This window comes from Hetaerina americana, unplaced genomic scaffold (assembly GCF_022747635.1).
Source record: "Hetaerina americana unplaced genomic scaffold, ioHetAmer1.1.p SCAF_41, whole genome shotgun sequence".
In the NCBI taxonomy this organism is placed as follows: Eukaryota; Metazoa; Arthropoda; class Insecta; order Odonata; family Calopterygidae; genus Hetaerina; species Hetaerina americana.
The window spans coordinates 1,097,457-1,123,573 of record NW_027286997.1 but is presented as its reverse complement, the minus strand read 5'-3'; the positions used below and the strand labels follow the sequence as shown (position 1 = coordinate 1,123,573).

The 26,117-nt window shown below is 41.9% G+C and overlaps 1 protein-coding gene across 1 annotated transcript in view; it reads left to right on the top strand.

Moving 5' to 3' along the window:
• The window catches only part of Als2 (Amyotrophic lateral sclerosis 2), a 62,348-nt gene extending 45,635 nt beyond the window's left edge, over window positions 1-16,713 (top strand). The window contains exons 10-13 of the mRNA XM_071591055.1: window positions 1,581-1,817; window positions 8,007-8,208; window positions 10,565-10,750; window positions 16,489-16,713. Of these exons, the coding sequence (XP_071447156.1) occupies window positions 1,581-1,817; window positions 8,007-8,208; window positions 10,565-10,750; window positions 16,489-16,527 (664 nt within the window). The 3' untranslated portion in view covers window positions 16,528-16,713. The remainder of the gene's footprint in view (window positions 1-1,580; window positions 1,818-8,006; window positions 8,209-10,564; window positions 10,751-16,488) is intronic.
• The last annotated feature ends 9,404 nt before the right edge of the window (window positions 16,714-26,117 follow it).

Sequence of the window (26,117 nt, the reverse complement as noted above, 5' to 3'; positions counted from 1 at the left end):
AGCTTCTCTGCCCAAATTATTTGGGCTTTGATGGAAACAGAATAGGTAAATTCGTTATTAAGTTTTGTACCTTCATTGGAATGTAAGTGCAGTTTCCAAAGTATGCACTGTGTTTTTATTCATTTAATTTTTCTCAACTCAAACTATGTAAGGAATTAACATCAAAGCAATAAATATTAAAGATCAGCTTCAATATTTGTTTGTTTTTTCACTGGTTCATTACGTTGTTAGAGACCAGCTAACACTAATTGATTATCTTTGATTGGTTGACGGAATTGTCTCTGACTAATGCACATGGCTGATCCAGACGCCCACTCAATCTGGTAAGAGTTTGGCCATTTCATCAGTGGGTTTTCTTATGGGGTCTCAAGATGACTGCACTCTAGTGCTTTGCTGAAAAATAAATTTTCCTTAAAAGTATCTCTGAACATGAATGAAAAGCATATTTGAATATTTCATCATTTTTGCCGTAGTATTGTAAATTGTGAATTGCTAGATAGATTTATACACCTCGGAACAATGCGTTTTTGTATGCGCTTCATCAAAGATTCAATCAAATTTGCAGGTTTATTAGAGTTGCATACATACAAATTCAATTTCTATGTTTTCTTAGATACTGTAAAAAATGTTATTTACAAAGAAGCCTTTTAACATTTTTTTTAAATTTTTTTACTGGGGAAGTATTTGTTTTAGCTCTTCAGGAAGTCGATGAAACAGCAGTCTTCCTGAAACTTCTGGGGTTTTTTGTAGTACTGCTACTCGGCAATGGCCATTACGAAGATTATCCTTACCCCTGGTGTTGTACTTGCAAGCATCCCTTAGTTCTGACCAGAGAGTATAGAGGAAGGTAGCGAAAGCAATGAACATTGCAGTGGTGGGGTACAAGCTCAAATGGTTGAAACAGATCACCTGCTTGTTAAGCATTTTGGATGACTTTAAAAAAAGCACTGCGTTAGTCAAAGAGTCTGTTAGACAAGGAGTTGGGAGTTGATGTGTCAATCCAAAATTTATCGTTCATCACCATTGCATTCTTGTACGTAGCCCCCTTTCCTCACTGCTCACAGATATCAATTACCCAAGTATCAACTGTCTCCTCATGTTTTGTATTCTTTTTGCAGTCTACTGCTCCTGTTCTTATTTTGGTTCAGTATGTCTCCAAAAATATCTGCCTGTTCTGAGGTTTGGTTGGCTTCCTAATGATAAGTTTGTTTTTAAACTTGGCCCGGATGTGTGCCCAAAGCGAAGCCCCATCCCGGAGGACCAGCTATGGGTGTTTTCTTGCCACAACCCATAATGGGCCAACATTAAACTGCTTGGGAGCAATGCTGGTTTGGGTCCAGCACCTCAATGGGTATTTTATTTCCCCGTGGCCACCCTATCTGGTGAGCATTCCCTGATCCGGTGCCTGGGTAGGCATCACTGCGGGGGACTTCCCCAAAGCAACCCAAATGGAGTGTTTCATGAAAAAACATCGTATTAGTTGAGGCCTTTTCATGGGAATCCTGAGGAGAGCCAAGAGGGCAGACCTATTCTGGAGCACTTGCATGTTAATCCTGCACCTTTTGTTTTTTTGTGTGCAGTGCTGGAGGGGAGAAGCCAGGGCAGAGCGCCGTGGAGGAGGGGGAGGACGATGAGGACAGCGTGGTGGTGACGTCACCCGGGCTCCTGCACCCCATCTTGATGCCCCGCTTGCACTCGTCCCTCTTTGTGCTCTATGCGCTGCACAACAAGGCAGAGGACGATGCCTACTGGCAGCAGTTACTCAAGTGGAACCGCCATGACAACATCTCGTTAATGGCCTTGCTAGAGGTCCCCCGGTAAAGTCTTCACGTTGCCCCGAGGGGGGCTCTCCCTCGCTTGCCTTTTCCCTTTGCCGGCTGGAATCAATCAAAGTGCACCCCTTTGTTCAAGGAAGCAAATTGATTTCATCCCCCGACCCTCTCTTTAGAGGCCCTCTCATGTTAGATTGGACGACTGATAAATTGCTGTGTGGTGGCGACAGCATGTGAAGGGGATGGGATCTTATTTGGGTTGTGGTCGTTCAGGAATGGGAGACAGAACCCTCAGTGTTGCATATATCTGTGCTGCATTTCTTAAGTTGTGATCATTTAAGGAATTTGGAATGGTTGAGAGAGTAGCTAAGGGGTTCATGGTCATGTACTGCCTACGGATTTCTCTTGTACAAAAAAATTAAGGCATTTCTTAAGAATATCTAAATGTCACATCTGCAGAATAATGAAAAGAACACAGTGGCATGGCAATACTGGACTTATCCAGTGTTGACAGAAACATTCAAACTTCATTTAAACAAAAATGAATTAATGCAGAGCCTCATGTGTAGGTTGCTCAATAATTCCTTAGAAAATCAAAGAGATGACCTTTATAGCATCAGGAAAGGTTTACTTGCCGTAAGCCTCATCTCTCACTAGACTGCTGCTAAAGTTTCATCCATCGAGTGATTTCATTGCCATAGTTGATTGAAGCAAGAAACTTTTGTTAAAATATTCAATTGTTCCTGGCTCAACTTTGTGGAAATTCATGTTTATTAAATGAAGAATACAATGTATCTTTCCACTGTTATTTATTCACGTACAACTAGTTTCAACGCTCAAGCGTCATCATCAGGTGCAAATTAATGAAGTCGCAGTCCATTTATATACCAATCATGAGGGAGAGGAGGGGTGGGTGAGAGAGGGGGGAGAAGGAGGGGAAAGAAAGTGGGGTTGTGATCGGTGTTGATGGGGAGGGGGAAGAGGGGTGTTAAGCATCAGGAAAGGTGATTGGTTGGTTAACAATGGGGTGGGGGGTTTGTTGGGTCTTTCTGGGAAGGTACTTCCAGGATTGGGGTGAGGTATTCAAACAATAAATCGTTAACCAAATGACCCGTTTTTAAATTCTTCCTGATTTCGACCTCTTCCCACTTGTCCATCCTCATTCCTTTTTCCATCTGGTGTAAGAGTTCCGCGTTGAAATCACTCCCATGATTTTCTTCCCATAGATGTTTGGCGAAGTGTGATTGCTCGAGGTCACAGGCTGTGACCTCAAGCAATCAATCCTCTTCCCCCTCCCCATCAATGCCGATCACAACCCCACTTTCTTTCCCCTCCTTCTCCCCCCTCTCTCACCCACCCCTCCTCTCCCTCATGATTGGTACGAGGGTCATCCGGAAAGTAGTACCCGTTCGTGAAATAAAGACACAAAAGTAAATATTAACAAACATAAAAAATTTTATTTGAAAGAGGATACTTTAAACTACTTCTCAACATAATCTCCAAGCAAATTAAGGCATTTGTCATAACGTGTGACAAGTTTCTGTATTCCTGCTGCATAGTCCTTCGCCGCCAGCTCATTGAGATACGCGAGGGACCCATCTTGCACAAATTTTTGCATAATGCAGATGGTGTTTAACAATTTCATGAACAATTGTTCGAGAAACATTGGGAAAATGCTCACAGATGTCATCAATTGTGACGCGCCGATCGTTCCTCACGAATTCGTCAACTGAGCTCACCAGTTGGTCTGTAATGACAGACGGTCTCCCCGAACGCTCATCGTCGTGTGTGTTCCCCCTCCCCATGTTGAAGTTGCGACACCACCGCCGAACAGACGACTCGTCCATTACATTGTCTCCATACACCTCCTTTAATTGGCGATGAATATCACATGGGCGAACGTTTCTTGCATTGAGGAATTTAATCACTGCCCTCACTTCACAACTGGCGGCGTTCTCAATTTTTTTAAACATTGTAAACAATCACAGAAACAACACAGGCAATGCTAGCGTCACGCAACTTGGCTCAGAGAAGGCAGACAAGCCACTGAAGCTATCTGACCTCGTCCAGCGGCTACTCGCGTCGTCAGCACTTCATGCGGCACGAACGGGTACTACTTTCCGGATGACCCTCGTATATAAATGGACTGCGACTTCATTAATTTGCACCTGATGATGACGCTTGAGCGTTGAAACTAGTTGCACATGAATAAAGGGCAGTGGAAAGTTACATTGTATTCTTCATTTAATAAATTTTTGTTTAATTATAAAAATGGAAGAAATAAATTTCATATGGATGGTGAAGCATTTCAATATTCAAAAGGCTTAACACCAAAAGAGATCAAAGGCAAGTTGGATGAAGTTCGTGGTACATCTGCTGCTGTGTTTTTGTGCCTAGTTACAATGGAGTAAATGAGTTTAAGCACGGCGGTACATCCACAAATGGTGAACGTCATCCGGCGTTGCTTTTGCGTTGCGTTGCACTCTTGAGCAATGATAAGTGTTAAGTTAATATTTTCTTTTTTTGAAGTTACTTTGCGGGTCACTGCAAGGTTTTTAATGCCTTTTATAGAAACTGGAATATTTGAAATGTATTTCAATCGTTTTTCTAGAAATAATATTCCATGGGGTTTGAACATGAGTTTTGATAGATTAATGACATTTGGTCTGAATTGATTGTAGACATTGGCAGGTTGTTACCATTAAATTCTGATGGGATGAAATGGAGTTTGAAATTACTCATTTCTTCTCACTGACCCCATATTTGTGATGATATCATATTTTAAACAAATTAGGAACATCAAGTTTCAGAAAAAAATAAGTCTTTTTATTTCTTCTATCACCATGGCATTCTGTAGTTGTAATCTTTCAGTCAGCCATTTAGAAAATGACTGGAAGTCGATAGCTAGGCTTTGTAAATTATTTAAACTCGACTGGATCTAATGCTGGAGAAAGAGATGGGGCTAATACCAAATGCTCTCCTTTGAGAAGTGAGCATGGCGCCTATATGGCAGAAAATAGCAATTTTAAGAGTGTGCGTATATGCCATGGAACTGACATACTACCTAAGAACGAGTTGCTATGGTGCAGCTTTTGAAGCTTCTAATTTCTCTTAAACAGTGGCCACAGACTCTTCAATTGATCTATTTTATCAATGTCCTTAGTCTCTCTCTCACTATATCATTGAAAAAGTGTTGGGAAAATTGGTTCGAGCGCATGCAAAAGGGCATTAATTGTCATGGAGAACACTTCAAAAACAATAAAGCCATTTTCAATAATAAATTATTGTCTTTTCATTATTAGGCTGAAAATATAAATAGCAACCCTGGGGGCTTTACCCTCCTCCCCATTACCCTGCCCCACCCATTGTACACCGCAGAGGCCGATATTCCTTTGGAATCCAGGTATTGGGGGGGGGGGGGGGAGTGAGGTGGAATGGGAGTGGAGGGAGAGGAAATGCTTGGTCGCATCAGTTCCCCAGGAGAATGTTTTGAATTTATGTCATTCTTTTGCATGGATGGAGATGTGTCATCATTTCACTTTGACATGCATGCCGATAATGTTAGAAACTTTGCACAAAATAGTTTCTTAAGTTTACAGAACTCAATTAAAATTATTATTTTGATGTAGAAAAAGGAATCTCATCGCAAAGAATCTAATTTATCTACTGGTAGACTAAACAGTTGAAATTCTGTGAATAGCACTCATAAAACTGTTGGAAGAAGATAAAATTTAATTTTCAGCTTGTGTCTAAAATTACCAAGTTGCAGTTAATACCCTATTCAGAAACACACAAGCCAGTAATTATTTTTCCACATTCATCCATGGACTGACCGGACTTCTTTCATCTGCATGATTAAATGACACTGCAATTGCTCCCGAACTATTGCTTGACTGATGGTTTTTGCTCTCCCTGGGGACTGCATGTTTGAAGAGCCTCTAAGATTGCTATTACCCATAGAGCTGTGCTCATGTGGAAATGGAAATTTCTCCTGGTAAGGTCACTCATGGTAGATGAATAGAAGGGCTGGTGCCAATGCCTTCCTCAATGGGGTACGTACCGCCTGATGGGGATTTCACTTTGGTGGATTTTTGGAAGATCAAAAAACACTGGGGCATGGGCTTTCCACTGGCGGGTTGTGTAATGGCCTCACATGAAGAAATAGATTTCTACCCCACCCTGGTTGGTATTTGGGTGTAGGGTCCTTACTTAGGAGCACTAGGTTGTTGGCACTAATGAAGTTTTCACATTTTCTAATCCAATCCCTTTTTTGCGTAACTACTACGGCATTGCCTTTGCCAACATTTGACATGACCAGATTACACTGAGAGAGAGAGAGACCTTTTCAACGAAGCCACTGCGTTGTGTTCCTGGGGCACATCAGTACTCTTTCTTGAAGATTATCCTTGATTTCACTTGAGATATTTGTTCTTTTGCCCCAGAATGGTCTTCCCAGAGGGCTAAGTGACAATCAACCCCCAGAAGTTCTAATTGATTGATGGAAATAGGAATATGAGGAGTGTTTCTCCTGGCAGAAGACATTTATGTGGGAAATGCCCTGAATGCAGAGTATTCCCCTACAAGCACCTCCTGATATATGACATTACAAACATGATATATATACATTACTCTGCTGATATGTGAATGATGTGTTGTGTGTGTGGACGGGGACGTTCTGGCAAATTTTCATCAGTGCTGAATTCCACTGACAAAAAAATACAATTCACGAGGGAGTTGTCAAGTAAAGGGACACTTTGCGGATTTGTCTATCCGAATAGGCAAGGGAAAATGTGACTTCTCCATCTATAAGAAACACTGCTACATAGACTAGAAGTGTTACTCACCCATTCAAGACACCAGAGTTCACAAAAGTAGTAGTAGTAGTTTTGAGGGGGGGCGACCGACAGCTAAGGTCATTTGCGCCATAGGAGATGGACAGGAAAGGATGAAGGGTGGAGAGAAACCCGGCGTCGGCATTAGCCTACTCTTTACGAAAGGCGCCAAGGGGTCCGCAGTTTAACATCCCATCCGACGGACGGAGTTCACAAAAGTTAACAGCCATTCGCTCCATAAGACACTGGTGGTTGTGCAGTGCACTCATGTCAGACGCAAACAGACACTTGGAACTCCAGACTGTGGAATGAATAGGAGCAAACTACAGATCCACCGTGAAATTAATAATCACATTTAACTGTAAGAAAGAGACGCAAATAGCCACGAAGGACATATTCAGCACCAAACCCAAAGGAAACGACAGACCAAGGTGGCATGGACTCCCTTTCCTGTGGCAAATATTGCAGAGGATCCAGCGATTACTTCCAAAGAAAAAAAGCCAAATCGTCTCCTTCTGCACCAAACATGCACCCAAAGACACATTCTGGGAACCAAAAAAGACAAAACAGGCATCATGGAACAAAGCGGAATATGCAAATTCCACCACGATGACTGCAATGTCATCCAGACACGTGTGCATTGAGGCAGACCGGGAGGACTTTCCACATCGGAGCCAAAGAATATTGAGCCTGCATTGCAAACAACAAATACACCACTCAATATACCTGAACTGTACCTACTGACGTGCATCCATCACAGTGATTACCTACCGGAGATCCATGTGCAGGTGGAGAAGAGAGGTCCAGGATTAGATGCCCTCGGAGAATTGGAGATTAGCACCCACGTGCACTCCCCCCTGATTAATTAGCGATTGCTCCCTCCTATCTTTCCCACCCATCCCCCTTCTCGTCTGCTCACTAGGCCTCCCCTTCACTCCCACCCATTCTTCCTCGCCTTACGTTACACTGCCTACATCTGGTGATGCCAGACAGTGGTGAAACCATGGTCGACAATTAGTATTAACTCTGGAATTGCTGTGTTTCTGTTATCTATATTACCTGAAGGGGTCAACCTTTTATAAGAGAAAATGTATGAAATTTTTTGGTGGAATGGAAACCCATGTAGTCTTTGTTGAATGGGTTGGTAGTACCATAGTGATTTGATGTTCTTTGACAGGAAAAATTCCTTTCTCAATGTCACTGGAATCACCATCTTCTCATTGATTCCTCATTTAGCATTGATTGTTATGAATTATTAGAACGATATACACAGCAAAAGTTTTTTTAGTGATTGAGGAGGTACTTGGTTGCATCAAGATTATTCTCTAATGGTGTATGCATTTTTAATTATTTTGCATTAATTCTGTCTCTGCTTTCTTTCTCTTCTTCCCTTCCCAAATAGGAAATTTTGGGTGTGTGCTTCGGAGCTGGAGAGTCCCTTGGTGCCCTCTGAGGATCCTTCATCCCTGCCGCCCACCCCAACCCACTCATGCCGTGGCCACGCCTTTGTTGAAGCCGTGGAAACTCTGCAGCAGTTAAAGACAACATTTTGCCCCACCGAGAAGCTTCAAGTCATTCACAGGACGTTTGAGAGGATAGCCTACGTAAGCCATTCTCTGTTTGTTTGTCTATCGCCTTCAAGTGTACCTCCAGCACAGCTGCAATCTTTCCTTTCCCATCTCCCTGAAGATCCATTTCATGATCCAATGGATTCCCAAGAATTGGGCAAATGTAGGAAGGAATTCATTCGCCCTTAGACCAGCAGACTTAGAGTGCATGTTTTAGCATAGTGGATCTATTATGTAGTTGCAATAACATCATATCTAACTTTGGAAAAGCAAACTGTTTGAAATGCCAATGAGTCTGTATTGCAGAAACTTATCCCTTCTATTGCTTAAGGGACTTGATGCGTATTTCACTCAACAGATCTGTTTCACGTGTGCCCATGTGATAACCAGAGCACAGGTGAGCGTAGGCCATGGTTTTTGCTTGATGGGAAGGGAGAAGCTTTGGGAAGTGAGAGACCTGAAGGAAGCGCTAAGTAAATGCCAGTGGAGTATTCCTCAGGGTTGAGGATCCTTGAAAGACCAATGTGAAATCATGTAGAATTCACATTCCAGTGAAACTCTCTCATACAAAGTCTGTCCCAAAGCAGTGGGACTGATTCGACTAAAAACATTTGCTGCAGGAATTTATACATTCACTCAAAAATCACCCTTGTGCGTCCACACACCGCTGCCACTGCCTTCTGGAAGGCGGCACCTGGAATGTTGCTTAACTCCCTCATCACGGCTCGTTGTGACGCTTTCACTGAGCCGTGGTGATGTCTTTTTGGCCAGGATTTGAGGCGGGGGAAGAGGAACGAATCTGGTGGGGCATTGTCTAAAAATTGGCATCCTCAATCGCATGGTTTAGGAGACCCGCATGTGAGTTTCCTTGTTCTCGTCACAAGTCGATGCACATCGCTTTTAGGGATACCAAGTTCATCAAAAACCATGCAAACAGTTAATCTGCAATCCCTGTCCAACAGAGCCTTCACTCTTGCAAGATTTTCATCTCTTTTTGTGGTCAAAGGGCATCTTGAACATTCGGTGTCTTCAACATCTTCTCTACCTTTCGACTAACAACTTGTGCCATTCAAAAACACCCTAACGATCTACCCATGGCGCTATCACCATAACCATGTCATTAGTCTCTTTCCCGATTTTTCCCTGTTTCATGCATAATTTGATGGGGTAGTGCTGCTGGTAGGCACTTATTGTATATCAGCTGCTGATGAAGATTGAACAAATAATACAGGCGTGAACATAGAAAACAGTCATTATGTCCATATTAATGCAAATTTCTTTTAAGTGAAAATATATGACAGAATGGTGGATGAAAACATTTTTTTAAGATTGCGGTAATCTTGCATATTAACCAGCCTTTGGCGAGTATTTCATGAGGAAGGAAGCTTTAGAGCAGTCCTTCACCTCCTCAATAAAATCATACTGAAGTTATTTATTTAAATGGCTTCTTTGAATCAGAGTTAGACTTTGGCATCAAGCCTTTTTCTGTTCCGAATTAGGGCCATTAGAACGTTTTGTCCGTCAATAATGTACTCACTTTGGCTTAATTAGAGGCCCACTTAAACTACTGATGTAGCTGGTCTTAAGCACCTTTTCCAGTTGTTACTATCTGCTGAGAAAATCCTTTGAAAAGGGCAGGTCCTGAGACACAGTATTTTAATTTGAATTTTAAGTCAATATGCGAGCACTGGCGGTGTCATGGATGGAGGGAAATTCTGTCTCATGGGAAGCAAGTAAGCCATGAGGTACTAAAATTTGCCTGTTTTGTAGATTTCAAAAAGGCTTTTGATAGAATGAATTGGGTGGAATTAATGAGCATATTGCAGAAAACAGGAATAGATTGGAGGGACAGGAGGCTAATCCGCAACCTGTGCATGTCTCAGACTGCTCAGGTGCGAGTGGGGAATGGAGTGTCCGGATGGGCAGTGTTAGGGAGAGGTGTAAGGCAGGGTTGTCCACTATCAGTGGTGCTTTTCAACGTATATGTGGAGGAAATGATTAAAGAGGCATGGGAAGAACAAGAAAGGGAAATGCTAAGCTTAATATTAAAATCGGAGGGCAAAGAAAAGAGCAGGCAGAAGAGTTTATGTATCTCAGAAGTGTTTTGGATCAAGATGGTGGAAAGACTAATTGTGAAATTGAAGAGCTGTTTGTTGCAGTTTAACATGTCAGGTTTTGTCTAGTCATGCGAAGCTACCAGCATACCATCTGCGTACATCGAAAACATATCATCAATGGTAGAATCCCAATTAATAATGATTTCTCAAATAAAGGGTACGCTTTGACCCGTAACACAAATGATAGCATGCTGAAGCATTAAAGGTAAAATGCGGTTTGCCTTTGTTGACATTGAGAAAAGAAAGAGATGTTATTTGTGCCTCTCCTCCTGCAGACAATCCAGGGGATATTGGGAGTGGACTTCAAGCAGTTGGGCATGGATGACCTTTTCCCCATCTTCCACTTCATCGTCGTCAAAGCTCAGATCCTCCAACTTGGCTCCGAGATACACTTCATCGAGGACTTCTTGGAGTCACACTTGAGGAATGGAGAGCTTGGCATGATGTTCACCACACTCAAGGTGCGTATGCCGCATTTGCCCTCGAGCAGTCTGCAGAGGTGTCTAATGGCTCGTTACCTCCCCCAAGTACTGTTAATTAGGAGACCATGCCCACTGCCAATACATTCAAGCAATAATGAGACAAGATAGTGGCAATTTTCCTCTTCCATTTGGAACTATATTTTCTTATTTTGTTTGAATTCCACCACATCTCACCTGAAACTACTCAATGTGGATATTCAAGCAAATTTGGCTTCCCATGAAGTTGCTAAGTGGAATCCGAGGCCTTTCAGGGCAAATCACATCAAAATGTCATATCAAACATTGATGTGAACACTTTGAGGGAATCACACACCTCGATTATTAATCTTGTGTGTTTTCATGTTCAGCCTGTAAAATGTTGAATGAAATGCTGTGTGCCCTGTATGCTGGGAGAAATATACAAATTCACCTCTTTATGCTCTTCAGATGCTATGGGAAATAAATTGTTAGTACTTGATGACAATGAGTATTTGTAATAATCAACTGTTGAAGTATCATATATTTCTGAATCTAATATGTAATCCTTAACTTGCTTCCAAGATATGTAATACAGGGCATCCAGTACATTGAATGCGATTGCGATTATATTCCTGCCACAATCATGCCGAGATATGAATATCTGTACCAGCGTCCTTCGATAATGCACAGCAAATGGCTAAATTAGGCCGAAATCCCATGGTTGGAGCTTGCTGACACAGTTTGCAGGAAAATACTGTGACTGCACATTTATCCAGCGCACACTGGGTGGGTGGGCTGATGAATGAACAGCAGAACTTTCCTGTTCTGAGGCCCCATTTTGGCATCCAGAGCAGGAGGCTCATCCTCAGATATTGCTGGGGTCATCCATGTTTGGGAACATGCTGCATATCTAGTGGGCAATGCTTCCCCATGCCCGAAGCACCTGTGGCTCTTTGATTGACCGACCACCAGTGGCTTAAGCTTCTCACTTCCGTCTGCACTTGTGATTGACGAGACAAAATCTCTTTGTTTGCTCTGCAACCCTCCGTCAACGTTGTTCCCCTCTCAAGCACAAAGTGTTTGTTGAAACACAACCCCGTCTCGTCTGCATCAAAATCATCTTTCGCCCTTGAACCTTCAAGGAGTTCAATCAATCCTCACACCTTCCACCGAGTCTCAATACAGGGTTGCGCCTATTTTTAAACCTATCCAACAAACCCCTGGACGCTGTGAAATCTTTGATTCCAAATCTTGTGGTAATGTGCAATACTTTTTGTCTTAAGATGATGTAATTCACAGGGACATTGAATGCTCTGTCACTAGAAAACCACTCTCTCAGGAATCCTTTTCATTCTTGAAATTCTACACATATTTCATCCTTTTAGTCTGCACTGGTTTGCATGGTTCAGAATTCAATCATCATTTTTCACTTTCGTATTCAGTGTTGGAGGCCTGCATGTAATCTTAGGTGATTTGTGAGTTCTATACTGATTACATCATGAAAATCAACTTGTTCCAAAATTTCTGTTTTGCCATTAATTGGAAAGGTTTTTTTGTCACCTCGTCTTTCCACTGTCGAGCGATTGAAGCATGAGTGATTGAGGAGAACTCAACACATGAGAATATGAGCTACCTCGCCTTTCGACTGGAGCAAGCAGTTGTCCAACTTAGAAATTGTCCGAAGAAAATACCATTGTTTTTGATTCAGCGTAGTTTGGATGAGAAGAAGCAAGTTTCAACACTCTTTAATGTTAAGGAGTCCATCACTGCTAAGAGTGTATCTGTTGCGTCGTCTAGGCAGCGCAAGTGATCCCCGTTGTCAGGCAACAGCTCTTGCATTTATCACACTTGAGCGTGTTTGGGTCAGAGTCATTTTCATTCCTCATGTTTCAATCTTTCCTCGGGTGTTCTTTCAATGCAATAAGTCACGTAACTAACTCCCCATCATGCAATGCATTCATTTCATAGCACGAATCTTTATCTGGCTGACTGAGATTACGAGTTCAAACAGTTCACATTTCTGTTCATTCGCAGGTTTCCACGGCGATGAGTAGGTGATTTCCACATTTTTCGGGCTGCGTCCGCGTATGTCGTTTAAATGCACAACAGTTTCGCCAGCTATCCTGCTGGCGTCCTCATCCTTTCCTGCTGGCGTCAGATCCTTGACCTGAGGACGCCAGCAGGATAGCTGGCGAAACTGTTGTGCATTTAAACGACATACGTGGACGCAGCCCGAAAAATGTGGAAATCACCAGTTCACATTTCTGTCCCTTGTGGCGCTCTGTTCTGTCCCCTCACATTCAAATTATTCGCTAAAACCATTCACATTGCTGCTCTCTTCCATCTTTTTAGGTGATTATATAGAAGCGGAACAAAGTCAAAAAGTTTTTTATAAAGGCTAATGTATGTGAGTACCTGTTTTAGAATTTTGAAATTTTCCGATCCAGCAGTAAGTGATGCAAGTGGTAGGAAAAGGAATGATGAAATTGTGTAACTAAGCGGTTCCGTTATGTTGTAAAAATAAGAAATTTTATGGGACATGATTAAAACGTTGTGAATTGCTGGAAAGCCTAAATTTCTATAACAGAAATACAGGGTTTCAAGGTATTATCTTAATTTTTCTTTTCTTGAGAAAAATTATGCGGGTAATATGCAATCATTTTTAAACTTCTCACTTACATATCCTCATCTCTACTTGAGTCATTTATAGTAGAGAAAAACTCGTTATTTCCCATCTAGTTACGTGTCTAACAAATAATTTCACTGCAGAAGATTGGATGACTCTCTTGTTGTTACAGATTCCTATTAAAGAGTTGTGTATTGTATAAGTTTGGCTTTAAAACTTTGCCATAGACTACAACCTTGACGTGGTGGAAGGACTTGTGAATTCCGATGACCCCCTGAGCTGTGCTGGCAGGAGCAATTGTCATTGGGTCACCCATGCTATTTAGTTCAAAGGTGAGGGGCCAGACAAAAGGAAATCCATGCAGCGTCTGTTCCTCATTGAGGTGGCTGCTGGCATTGGCCTCATCGTTGGACGTGAATTTCGTCCCACCAAGCCATTCCTTCAAGTTTGGAAATTAAAAGAAAGTCCATGGAGACCACATCAGGTGGATGTTGTTGCGATCATTTGGGATTTAAATTCAATACTTGGCACCATAAAAATTTTGCAGTATGCTCCATTGCATAGCCTTGATTGAAAAAAAATCACTTATTGCCAAATGAGGAAGTATTTTCTTAATTTCTTCACTCATCTGGTGCGTAAATAGCACAGTTTCAGGCATTGCATGGTTGAAATCCTTCATGATGAAAGTAGACACTTTGCTTTTCCACATGGCGTATTTTTATTACAACCTAGGTTCCATACAGCGTAACATCTTCAGATGCCAAAAATATTATGCTGTACAGATCAGAGGTCATAATAAAAATACTCTTTACAGGGAAAAGCAAATTGTCTTCTCTCATCTCAGCTGGCGCAATAATGATGCATAATACTCTCCATTTATCACTTGTCCCTTTTGCAAGTAATCGATGTGGATGATTCCATGCACAGCCCAGAAACTGTGGCCATCATCTTGTCGGCCAAATTCAAAATTTCCGCCTTCTTGGGAGCCAGATCACCTTTAGGAAGCCACTGTCTCCAATGCACCTTTGTCTCTGGAGTTTATCCATGTTATGTCCACAGTTACGAAGTGATGCAGAAACTTGCTAGGATTGCAATCGAAAAGCGCCAAACCAGTCTCTGAATCCACCAAATAATAAAGGCATTTCTTCTCCCCTGAGAGCAAGTGCGGCTCTCATCCTGCCGAGATTTTTTCCTCACCCATTGATCAGTCTGAGCAGAGTCAGAGTGATTTGTTCAGCACCATCATAATTTCATCCTTTATAGCGTATCACAGATTTCTGGACAATGCAGCATATCGACATTTAATAGAGGGCAATTTTCCTGTGCACTTATTAATTCCAAAGCCATTTGAAAGTTGTCTGAGAAATGTTTCACTTACGATGCTAGGCCCCACTACATATGAGTAAGTTTCATAGCATATTGGCCACTTCCACCCAACATTGCACTTTATTAACTAGATGAGTGTCCCCCCAATATTCTCAAACAAAGTCAACATACTAATCCGTGGCATGGGTGTGGCTTTCTTGACCGTGTCATGTGAAAATGAAGTTTGCCATGTACCTTCAACATCGTCCAGTGACAGATTTTCGACTGCATCATCCAATAACTTGCAAACTTCTCGAGTGTCTGACAACATGAGAGGCGGTGCTCTTCTTCTTCAAGTTGGGGTGCCGTATAATGGTCAGCACAGGCAATCTCTCGCTCTCATGACCGTGTTTCAAACGGTTTTGGTTGCCTCATCCTTAAGAGTAGGAATGGGCACTGTTGCCACTGTACTATTTTCCTCTGCCACTTGGAAACTCCCGGAAGGACCATAAACACAACCATTGTGAAAAATTGCTGAAATTGATTGTCTTTGAGTACACCTAGAAGCAATGTGGTTGTGGTCTCAGCGTGATTTTGGTATGACTCGACTTGGTAAACAGTTTTCGTACAAGTGCTCCTGCTCTGCAGATATTTGTATTGTCCTCTCATGCCCCGTGAGGCAACCACACCTTGCACGGCCATCCACTCTCCCTCCACCAGCAATGACAGGACTTGTCCTCTGTCTATCTAATCCACTGAATGAGCAGAAAAGGTAATATTTGCAGTCTGCAATGATTGTAGGCTGGCCCTCTCCCCACAAGGGAACCTTCTAAGGACACTCGTCTGTGGATTTAGCGCCAGGGTAGATGGATAGTCATCCTCATTTTGGGGCAAGATTGAGACCATGATTGACTTCCCTACCACCACCTAACGCATGACGGTACGCCCCAAGGGCACTCACCCTAAATTTGGAAGTTGAGCCATTCACATCTGGGTGGAATACATAATTTTGTTAGCTTTTGCCAAATCGAAATGCACATGCGTGCTCACAATTGGAGAAATATTAACATTAGATGTCAATGAATCGGAACCGACTTTCCTTTCTTTCAGAGGGAAGCCAAGAATATATCGTGCAACTTATTATTTTTACAAACCAGAAAATAGCTATGGAAAGAATTATTTGAAATCACTCTTTTGTAAAAAGACAAAATGCACGTGTAGTAGAATACTTTATAATGTATTTCAATATAAACCAAGTTTGTGTCACGAATTTCAAACCATATTTTTATTACCAACTGATGCCCACCCTATTTTAGGCATATTTTGTGGGGGAAAGGGCATCCTATGCTCCAGCAAATATAGTTATTGCAAATGTTCCTATTCATATGTAATCATTTGTCGCCTAATTACTTAGCAGTAGTTTACTGTGGGATTAATGCACTCCAATTTCTAATGAAAATTATTGTAATCCTAGTGTCTAACTTTATAAGCATTTTTGAAGAACAAAGGTCAGCTTACCGGCTTTCTTTGTGGTGTTTTGGTATTGCTCCTGTGAATGTAAGGTCCAAAAGAAAAGTCTTTGGTAGTTTATTATCTGAACATTAAACATTTTTGCTGTACCTTTAATAATAGCCTACAAACTCATGTAACATTAAATGGCCAATACATTGTTGCCAGCATATCATAGAAGTTTGGTGACTTGAAGTGGATTCCAAATCAGCCTGAGAGATTCCAGTAACAACATAACTAACAGCCCTCGCAATCGTTTAATGCATTTTGTTTCCTCCCACCCTCCCTCAAGCTCTCTAATACAGTAACATTTCAACAGGCCTGCTACTACCAAATACTCCAGGAGAAAGTGGGCTGAGCTGTGATGGGCCTTCCAGGTCAACCATCGAGATGTGCATCCAGTGATTTACAATGTTTGAAAAGACTGAGATTGGCATAGGGAGAAAATGCTTTATTGTGAAGTTATTTTTGTTAACCATATTTACAATTAAATCGTTTTTTCCCTCAAGCATACTATGCTGTGATATTTGAGTTTTATTTATAATGTGAGTGAAAAAATAAAGTAATTTAATATCTCTAATACTTATTTTTCTTATTTCTGCTTCAACAGTCAACGTAGCATCAATTGAATATTTACAGAAACTAAAATTGATACAGTGGAGGTTTGCATCATGTCATCCTTCATTGCATTTGATCAAGAGCCAAGTGTTTGATGTTTCAAGGCCTGCGTTTCCTGAATGAAGCTTCATATTTATCAATAGGGGATGTGGTAGTCCAGGGGATGGAGAGCGCTGGACCACTCACCAGAGTTCAATTCCGTGGAAAGCCACTCTCAGCTCCACCCAAGCCGTGTGATTCCTAAGTCTTGGTGGGAAACCATAACCGGGGCAGGGAAAGGAACTGGCCCCCTTAACACTCTGATGGGTGAAGTGCACATGTCTTCGAGCTTAATACTCATGAATTCTACCATCACCTGCCAAACCAACCTTCGGGTTGAATACTGTTTATGGTTTTTAATTTATTAATATTTTGGTAGTTTTTTCTCTTTTGGAATTAAGAAGTTCCCATCTTAACATCTAGTTCTCTGTGAGATAAGCTATGTACATCCTGATGAGTACTCAAACCAGAGATTTAGCCTAATATTTTGTTTCATTTTTGCAGCTTTGAAATATTAGTGGTAAAATATTTGCTGTTTTGCTTCCCCTATTTTCTGTGACCAATTACCTAACACCATAGATCATTTTCTCTGAACAGCTCTGAGCAAAATCACCAACATTGTGACCTCCATGTAAGTTGACGAGGAGAGGAGACAGCACGCCTGGCTACTGAGTGCTCTTGTTGAGTAGTCCATGGTGATTAAAACCTAGAGTGGGTCAGTTACCAAAGGCGATTGATTGACCTCATTTGTGAGCAGATTACATCCTTGTGGAACCATGCCATGACACTGGTTTCAAATTGTATTTACACAAAAAAATTCTCTTCAGTGGTGAACAAGTAAAATAGTGGACCACGTGTGACCCGATGCTTTTATGTCCTTTAGGGAGTTCCTTTTTTTTTATAGTTTCTCTTAGAAGTCAAGCCGGGGGCCAGCAGCCATTTCATTGCCTTTGGTTAGGGTTTTTAGGGTGTGCATGGGAACTCTAGAGAGCCACCACTTTTGTAAGGGTTAATTTAGCCATCTGCCATTCTCCAATGCCACAGTGTAAAGGTAGTTTTCAATGGATGCCATTGGCAATACCAATATTACTGACATGTTGAGGGGAAGGTGTGTCCAATCCAGAGAGACCGTAGGAGGGAATCCAGGCTGGAGGAATCTACTGCGAGAGAGGTTGATGCAGATCTTGGATTTTTGTGTCACACATCTGTCTCGTTCCAGTGGTGGAGCAGGGCACTCAGGCCCCCTGGCGATTGATTGCAAAAGGTGTGGATTTCAGGTGGGTAAGTAGAGTTTTAGCCAGTGCAGCGCAGGGGTAAGGTCTTTCACTCGAGATGATACCTTTCCATCATGGTGGGAGACCGAAACGTAAAATTGTGGTAGCTCCCACGTAGTGCCTGAAAAGCAAAACTGTGCTGACAGTTGGTGCAACCACAAAACTGGTTTTTCTATCCAAGATGGAGGAATTTGAATTCTTTCTATGACTGAAGTGACATATTCTGCTGCAGGATAACATACCAACTTCCATGAAGATCACATCAGGATCACCAACATTTATTTTCACTCGATGATGCATCATTTTAAAATTCCTTCAATATTCCTTTATCTTTCTACATAATGGTCACTTTGGGCAATGCCCATTTGTGGCTGCTGGGGCAGTTTTCAAATGCCCATGTCATACTAGCTCGCCGGCGTGTCATGGAGGATGCATTGAACCTTATCTTTAGCCTCATCATAGTCCCTTATTACCAGGGTGTTCCACTTCACACCTGAGGTCAAATAGGATCATGTGAGTGGTGGTATTCCTTTTCAAATAAGCTGCCAGTAGTAAAACGAACACCTCTCGTCTGCTGGTCAAATTGTGGTTTCAGGATGGAAACAGGGTATTGTTGGTCGACTTCATGGGTCCTGGGACCACAAAAGAAACCCTTGTGAGACATATTAAACAACCAGATGGATGACTCAAAGCTGGAGACGAGGAATATTGAGTATGATTGCGATCCTTCTCACCCCCGTGTGTCGCCCATCAAACCACCATCGCTCTCCTGAGTGTTTGGAAGGGACATCATCTCTCACCCATTCTATAGCCCAGACTTGCCAACCTCTTGACTTCCACTTGTTTCCTAAGTTGAAAGAGCATGTGGCTGGAAGGTGCTTCAGGGGTGATGATGAGGTCCTACTCTTCCTCAACGACATGGGCATGCAAAAGCTGTCCCAGCACCTACAGAAAAGCATCAACCAAGATGGCAAGTAGAATTGAGAAATGGTTAGGTGTTAAAATGATGCACCATTAATGAAAATAAATGTTTCTCTCCACTTCTAAAATAATTGGAGACCATATATTTGTACACTCGTATTAGGGGCGAAGTTTGATTGACTAAAGAAGCAGTTACAATGGAATTGCTAATATATACCCTTAAAGTAAAGACAAAGAAAAGAGACTAGTGTAAAGCATAGTGATGTATAATCTTAAACCTTGACAATTGAGAGAAGAATGTAGGATTGAAGCATTTGCAGGTGTTGGTTGGTTTGAAGAAGAATAGAGAAAATAAGATGAATGGATGCAAAGAAACTGCAGGAAATACTGCAACAGTAACTTTAACAAATGGAAATCAAAAAGTTTTATTTTGCACCATTCTTAACTCTTATAGAGATAATGTTGTTGTGAATAGTTATCCGAGTCCACTGAAAACTTGCCTCTCATTGACAGGCTCCGACTGAGAAGAAAATGCTCATTGATGGTGTGGCATTGTGTATATCCTCAGCTGATTTCCAAAATAAGGTTCCACAAAAGAGGAATTGAGGAAGGTGGCAGTCCAGTTAGTAAAGGACCACTGACTTGAAGGCCCAAGTTCGATTCTGGGTGGTGGCTCTGGGCACCCTAAGCTTCAAGCGTGTTGTGTGATTTTTTTGATGCCAGATCCTCCTGGCAAACCATAGACATTTTTTCCAAGAACAAAAAGAGACCAGAATGCTTGCAGTTGAAGCCCCAGGAGTCAGTTCGACACAATAGGTACTAACCAACAAAAGCCTGCACATGGTTATATATATTTTTTTTGTAGGTTCCCCCAACCTTCCCCCATCCATTTGAAAAACCATAACCCCCTTTCCTCCTGGTGCTGCACTCCCTGCTACACACCTTTTTGGTGGCTCACAGGGTATTGATGTAGATGTAGACAGTACGGGGAGGGGCACTGGCCCCCTAAATGCCCATGACATGTGCTTGTATTGGGTGAGCTCCACTGCCACCTATTAAACTAACCTTTGGGCTTAATGAAACTCTGGTGTTCGAAAGAAGAATATAACTAAAGTAAAATACTTCAAACAAGATATGTTCTACCTTTAAATAGCTGGATGACATTATTTTTCAAACACATTTGCACAGTGAATGTATCATTCTTTTGAAAAGGCTGAGAGTCTGAGGCATGATTCGCAGAAATTGGAAGTTAATGAATTGCTCAGGGACCTTGGAATTCGGCACACCCAGATAAATCTCTCTGCTACTGCAGTAGACTCTCAAAACATTAAATACATGCTCATGTGTGATGATTTGAGGTCAAACGTTTTACTGAATAAGCTCTTAATAATGAACTTTTGGATACAAATAGAGCTAGGGTCAATTCTACAGTATGGTCAAGTAGAGAAAAATAAAATTTTCCATCATGGGTGTATCCCAATGTTCCCAAGCCAGTCTTCTCCATCCCAATCATGTCCCAGCCTGTGCTGGCATGATTGGGATGCAGAAGACTGGCGAATAACAAGATATGTAATATGGTTGTGGGGAAAATTCATCCATAATCTTTATCTTATGTAAGATGAGGGTCAGATAGAAGTTAGCAATCTATTTTGAATTTCTTAGGGATTTATTCCTTTATTAACATAATCTGATCTGAGCAATTTCAGTTTTGTAAACAGGGTTGGCACTTTAAGAGTAATTTCAAAATGTAGGAATTATGAAAATGATATGCATCTCATAGTCAAATAACTGCAGGAATAAAGGTGCCCACTTTCCCGTTTTCTATTTCGAAAACTTCCTATTTTTTCAGTTTTCGTGTTTGATTGTGTGGATATATAGTATCTGGATTCTCCCAATTTGTTTAACTCGAAAATCTATCACTGGACAATGTTGAAGGTACATGGCAAACTTCATTTTCACATGACACGGTCAAGAAAGTCACACCCATGCCACGGATTAGTATGTTGGCTTTGTTTGAGAATATTGGGGGGACACTCATCTAGTTAATAAAGTGCAATGTTGGGTGGAAGTGGCCAATATGCTATGAAACTTACTCCTATGTAGCGGGGCCTAGCATCGTAAGTGAAACATTTCTCTGCCAACTTTCAAATGGCTCTGGAATTAATAAGTGCACAGGAAAATTGCCCTCTATTAAATGTCGATTTGCCGCATTGTCCAGAAATCTGTGATACGCTATAAAGGATGAAATTACATAGGAAGGCCCAGAAGCACCCAGCCTGGCCTAGAGATGGTGGTAGTCGTCAGAAAAATATCAGAATTTGTTTGGCACCCATCAATAGTGAACGTTTTCAGTGAATTCGTGAAAATGGAGAAAATTGGTCATCGTTATGTGGTACAATACTCTTATTTGAAAGGCCTCAGCCGAACCAATGTGAAAGCTGAACTCGATTTTACTCTGGGTGAGTCTGTTCCTTTGTTTACAACAGTAAAATATTCGGTAGCCGAGTTGTAACGAGGCCATATGAGTCGTCAAGACGAGCATCGCATTGGTCAACCAAATGAGGTGGGGGATCGAGATGGTGCGGGGGCTAACGTACTGGCTTCCCACCCTGAGGGCGCGGGTTCAAATCCCGGCGGTGTTGAATATTTTTCAGAGGTATCTCGATCCCTACTTGAGGTGCTTTGTGGAGGGCACTTCGAGTGAGTACGCCGTCCGTCGGATGGGACGTTAAACTGATTGACCCCTTGGCGCCTTTCGTAAAGAGTAGGCTAATGCCGACGCCGGGTTTCTCTCTGCCCTTCATCCTTTCCCATCCGTCCCCAATGGCGCAAATGACCTTAGCTGTCGGTCGCCTCCCCTTAAAATTACTACTACTACTACCAAATGAGGTGACGACTCCAGAAAAGGTGAAGAAAATCCACAAAGTGATACTGAAGGATCGTTGACTGAAAGTGTGTGAGCTAGCAGACATAGTAGGCATTCCAAAAAGTGCAGTACGTTGCATATTTAATGGAAATTTGGATACGAGAAAGCTGTGTGCAAGATGGATGCCGTGTTTGCTCACACTCGGGCAAAACCAGTGTTGTATGTTTCAATTGAGCGTTTAGCAAAGTTTGACAGCAACAAAGTAGAATTTTTGCACCGTTTCATAACCATGAATGAAACATGGGTCCATTACTTAACACCCGAGACAAAATAACAATCAAAACAATGGATTCCAAAGGAAAACCGGTCCCAAAGAAGGTAAAGACCGTTTAATCTGCAAGCAAGGTTATGGCTTCGGTTTTTTGTGATGCGCGTGAGATAATTTTCATTGACTATCTTGAAAAAGGAAAAACTCCACGGCGAGTATTATGCGAACTTATTGCAACGTTTGAGCGAAGAAATCAAGCAAAAGTGGCTACGAAGAAAAAAATTTGGCTAAGAAGAAAGTGTTGTTTCATCAAGACAATGCACCAGCTCACAAACCCATTATTGCAATGGCCGAAATTCATGAATTGCTACCTCATGCCTCACCCTATTCGCCAGAGTTAGCCCCCTCATATTATTTTCTGTTCGCAAACTAGAAAAAATGGTCAAAGATTTTCCAACTGAGAAGAAGTGATGTCGGCTTAGTTAATGGCTATTTTGAGGAGCAAGACAGTTCTTATTATAAAAAGGGTATCGAACATATTTAACATCGCTGGGAAAAGTGTATAGAGCTGAAAGGAGATTATGTTGAAAAATTAATAATTTTTTTCCAAAATTTTTTGTTTTTTCTTTGTTGGGTCAGGTACTTTTGAGATTAACCTCATATGATGGTACTGAACAAATCACTCTGACAAGGCTCAGACTGATCAATGGGTGTGGAAAAAATCTAGGCAGGCTGAGTGCCAAATAGAACATGTATGCATTTTCTAGAAAGGCCAAAGGAGGCATAAAAATACCAAAAATCACTCAAACCGCACAGGATTCTTTCCTGTGATTGATAATGTAAAAGAATCAATGTAGTGCAAGAAGGATGATGATTGCCCACTTCAAAGGAAGAGATTAAAGAGAAGAGATATGGGGAAGAAAATTGAGAAAAAATTCTCATTTACTGGTTCTTGTGGTCAGTGGTAAATAGTCTTAAGCTTTCAAACAATAGTCTACGATTTTACATTAATTTTTTAACCCAAACCATTTTTTTATTAGGTAACCTACCGGTTAAGGTAGGTTTTTGGATGGACGTAATTACTAATTTAATAATTTGTGACCCCTAGCAAAACACAACATCCTACTATATATCAGGTCCCTCTTCAGCTCTGAGTATTTTCTTCCTCCCTTCATCCCGTCCAACATCCCTATCCTGTTTCTTCCCTTTCCTCGTTTGCCTAAAGTTCTCCCCTCTATTACAGTCTTCAACATCCCACTGCCGGTCAATACCCCCTTCATCCACTTTTCCTGCCTCCAAAGGATTTCTCCCAACAAACCCCTCTCTTCGCCCACCATACCAAATACTTCCTCATTTGTTTTCTTCTCTGTCCATTTCACCTTCTCCATTCTTCTCCACACCCACATTTCAAAAGCCTCCAGTCTACGCCCATCCTCCTGCTTGAATGACCACGTTTCCGCGCCGTACATAGCCACGCTCCATATCACAGTCTTTTCTTAACATCCTTACTCAACATCCCCGTCATTAACTCCCTCCGCCTTGTGAAAGCCTCTTTGCCTAGTGCAATTCTTCTCCTTACGTCCCTACTACTTCGACCGTATTGGTCCAAAACACTGCCGAGATACGTAAACTGTTCTACCTGCTCTAGTTTTTGTCCTCCTATTTTAATGCTTAGCTTAGCCTTTTTCTTTCTAGAAAATCGCATAACCTTTGTTTTATTAATATTGATTCTCATCCCATACCTGTCGCACTGAATTTCCAATTCACCTAGCAATGCTTGCAACCCCTTGGCTGACTGACAAACTAAAGCTTGGTCATCAGCAAACCTAACTGATTTTACGAATTCCCCGCCCACTTTCATTCCTACCTCCAGTTCTTCCCATGCCTCTTTAATCATTTCCTCTGCATACAGGTTGAACAGCAACGGTGATAATGGGCAACCCTGCCTTACACCCCTTCCTAACACTGCCCATCCTGACTCCCCGTTTCCCACCCGCACCTGAGCAGTCTGAGACATGTACAGGTTGCGGATTAACCTCCTTTCCCTCCAATCTATTCCTATTTTCTGCAATATACTCATTAGTTTTTCCCAATTCACTCTAGCAAACGCTTCATCAAAATCTACGAAACAGGCAAATACCCCTTGGTTGTACTCTATATTCCTCTCAATTAACAATATCATTACTGCAATGGCATCACGCGTACCTCTCCCGTTCCTAAACCCAAACTGATCATCCCCTAAGTAAACATTTGCCCTACTCTCTGTCCTTTGGTTTATGATCCTGAGAACAACTTTAGCTGCGTGGGATATCAAACTTATGGTCCTGTACTCCTCACAAGATGTAGCCTTTACTTTTTTTGGAATAGGAACTAAAACTGATCTCACGAAGTCTTCCGGCCAGATTCCCTCCTCATAAATACTACAGATCAGCCCATATAGCCTCTTCCTCCCACATTTTCCTAGGCATTTTAAAAGTTCCACGGGAATGTTATCTACCCCCACGGCCTTATTTAGTTTCATCTCCCTTAATGCCCTTTCTATCTCATTGTCTAGTATGCCTGGACCTAAGCTGTCTTCCTCTACGTCATTCTTTTTTTCAATGTCCAACTTTGTTGGTCTGAGTTCTTTACTATACAGTTCTTCTATATACTCCTTCCATCTCTCTTGGATCTTTCCTGCGTCAACCATTACCTTACCCGCCTTATCTCTAACTGTTGGCATAGCTCTTCCTTTCTTACTTCCCGATAACGATTTAACTTTGCTGTACAGCGCACCGATTTCACCCTTCCTCTGAAGACTTTCCATATCCTCGCACTGCGTCTTCCACCATGCTTCTTTTGCTTTATTTGTTGCCTGCCTCAATTTATTGTTTAATTCTTTGTACTTCGTTTTGCCTAAGTCTGTATTTACATTCTTCCATTTTCGCCGCTCATCCATCTTTGTAATAATCTCATCCGTGATCCATGGTTTCCTAGTCCTTTTAGTGTTAAAGGTTCCAATAGTGTCTTTTGCGGCTTTAAACAACCCTTTCTTGATACTTTCCCATTTTTCTTCGATAGTACTTAGCTCTTTACCATCCTCCATGATTTCCCCTACCGCCTGTTTGTAATCCTTCCTTTTCAAACCATTTAAAGCTTCTACATTCCATTTTCTGACACGCCGCCCCTGCCTTATCTTTTTGAAACGGACGCTACATTTCATAACCACTAGATTGTGGTCAGAGTCCGCATCTGCTCCCGGGAACCTTGCGCATTTATCACACTGTTCCTAAACCTGTGTCTAACCAGAATATAATCTAGCTGATACCTTTCTGAGTCACCTGGAATTTTCCATGTATACCTGCGTCTTTTGTGGTGTCTAAACTAAGTGTTGGTGATGACTAACCCCTGTCTCCTGCAGAACTCAACTGCTTTCTCCCCGCGGTCATTCCTCGTGCCTAAACCGTAGTCCCCGACCTCGTCACCATCTCTTCCTTCGCCTATCGTCGCATTTCAATCCCCCATCACTATCAAATGTTTCCCTGCAGGAACACACGCGATTATGCACTCTAACTGATCGTATATCCTATCGACCTCTTCTTCCTTATGGTTGCTCGGTGGCATGTATACCTGAATAATAACCAAGTTCGTCGGTTCTGTTTTTATCTCTACTAGTAGTATTCTATCTGTTACCTGCTCTATGTTGACTACGCTTCTCCCTACCTCTTCATTTAATACTATGGCAACCCCTCGTTGGCTCTCGTCCCCACCGCTGTATATTATTCTATACTTATCACTCCAGTAATCCCCGCTATCCTTCCATCTCACCTCGCATAGACCTAAAATATCGATTCTTCCCCTTTCCATCTCTCGCTTGATATTCTCCAGTTAACCTGTCCTCATCATTGTCCTAACATTCCACGTTTCTATTCTAACTAATTTGGTCTTCTTCTCCTGCGTCTTCTGTCCTGCTGCTGCTGGTT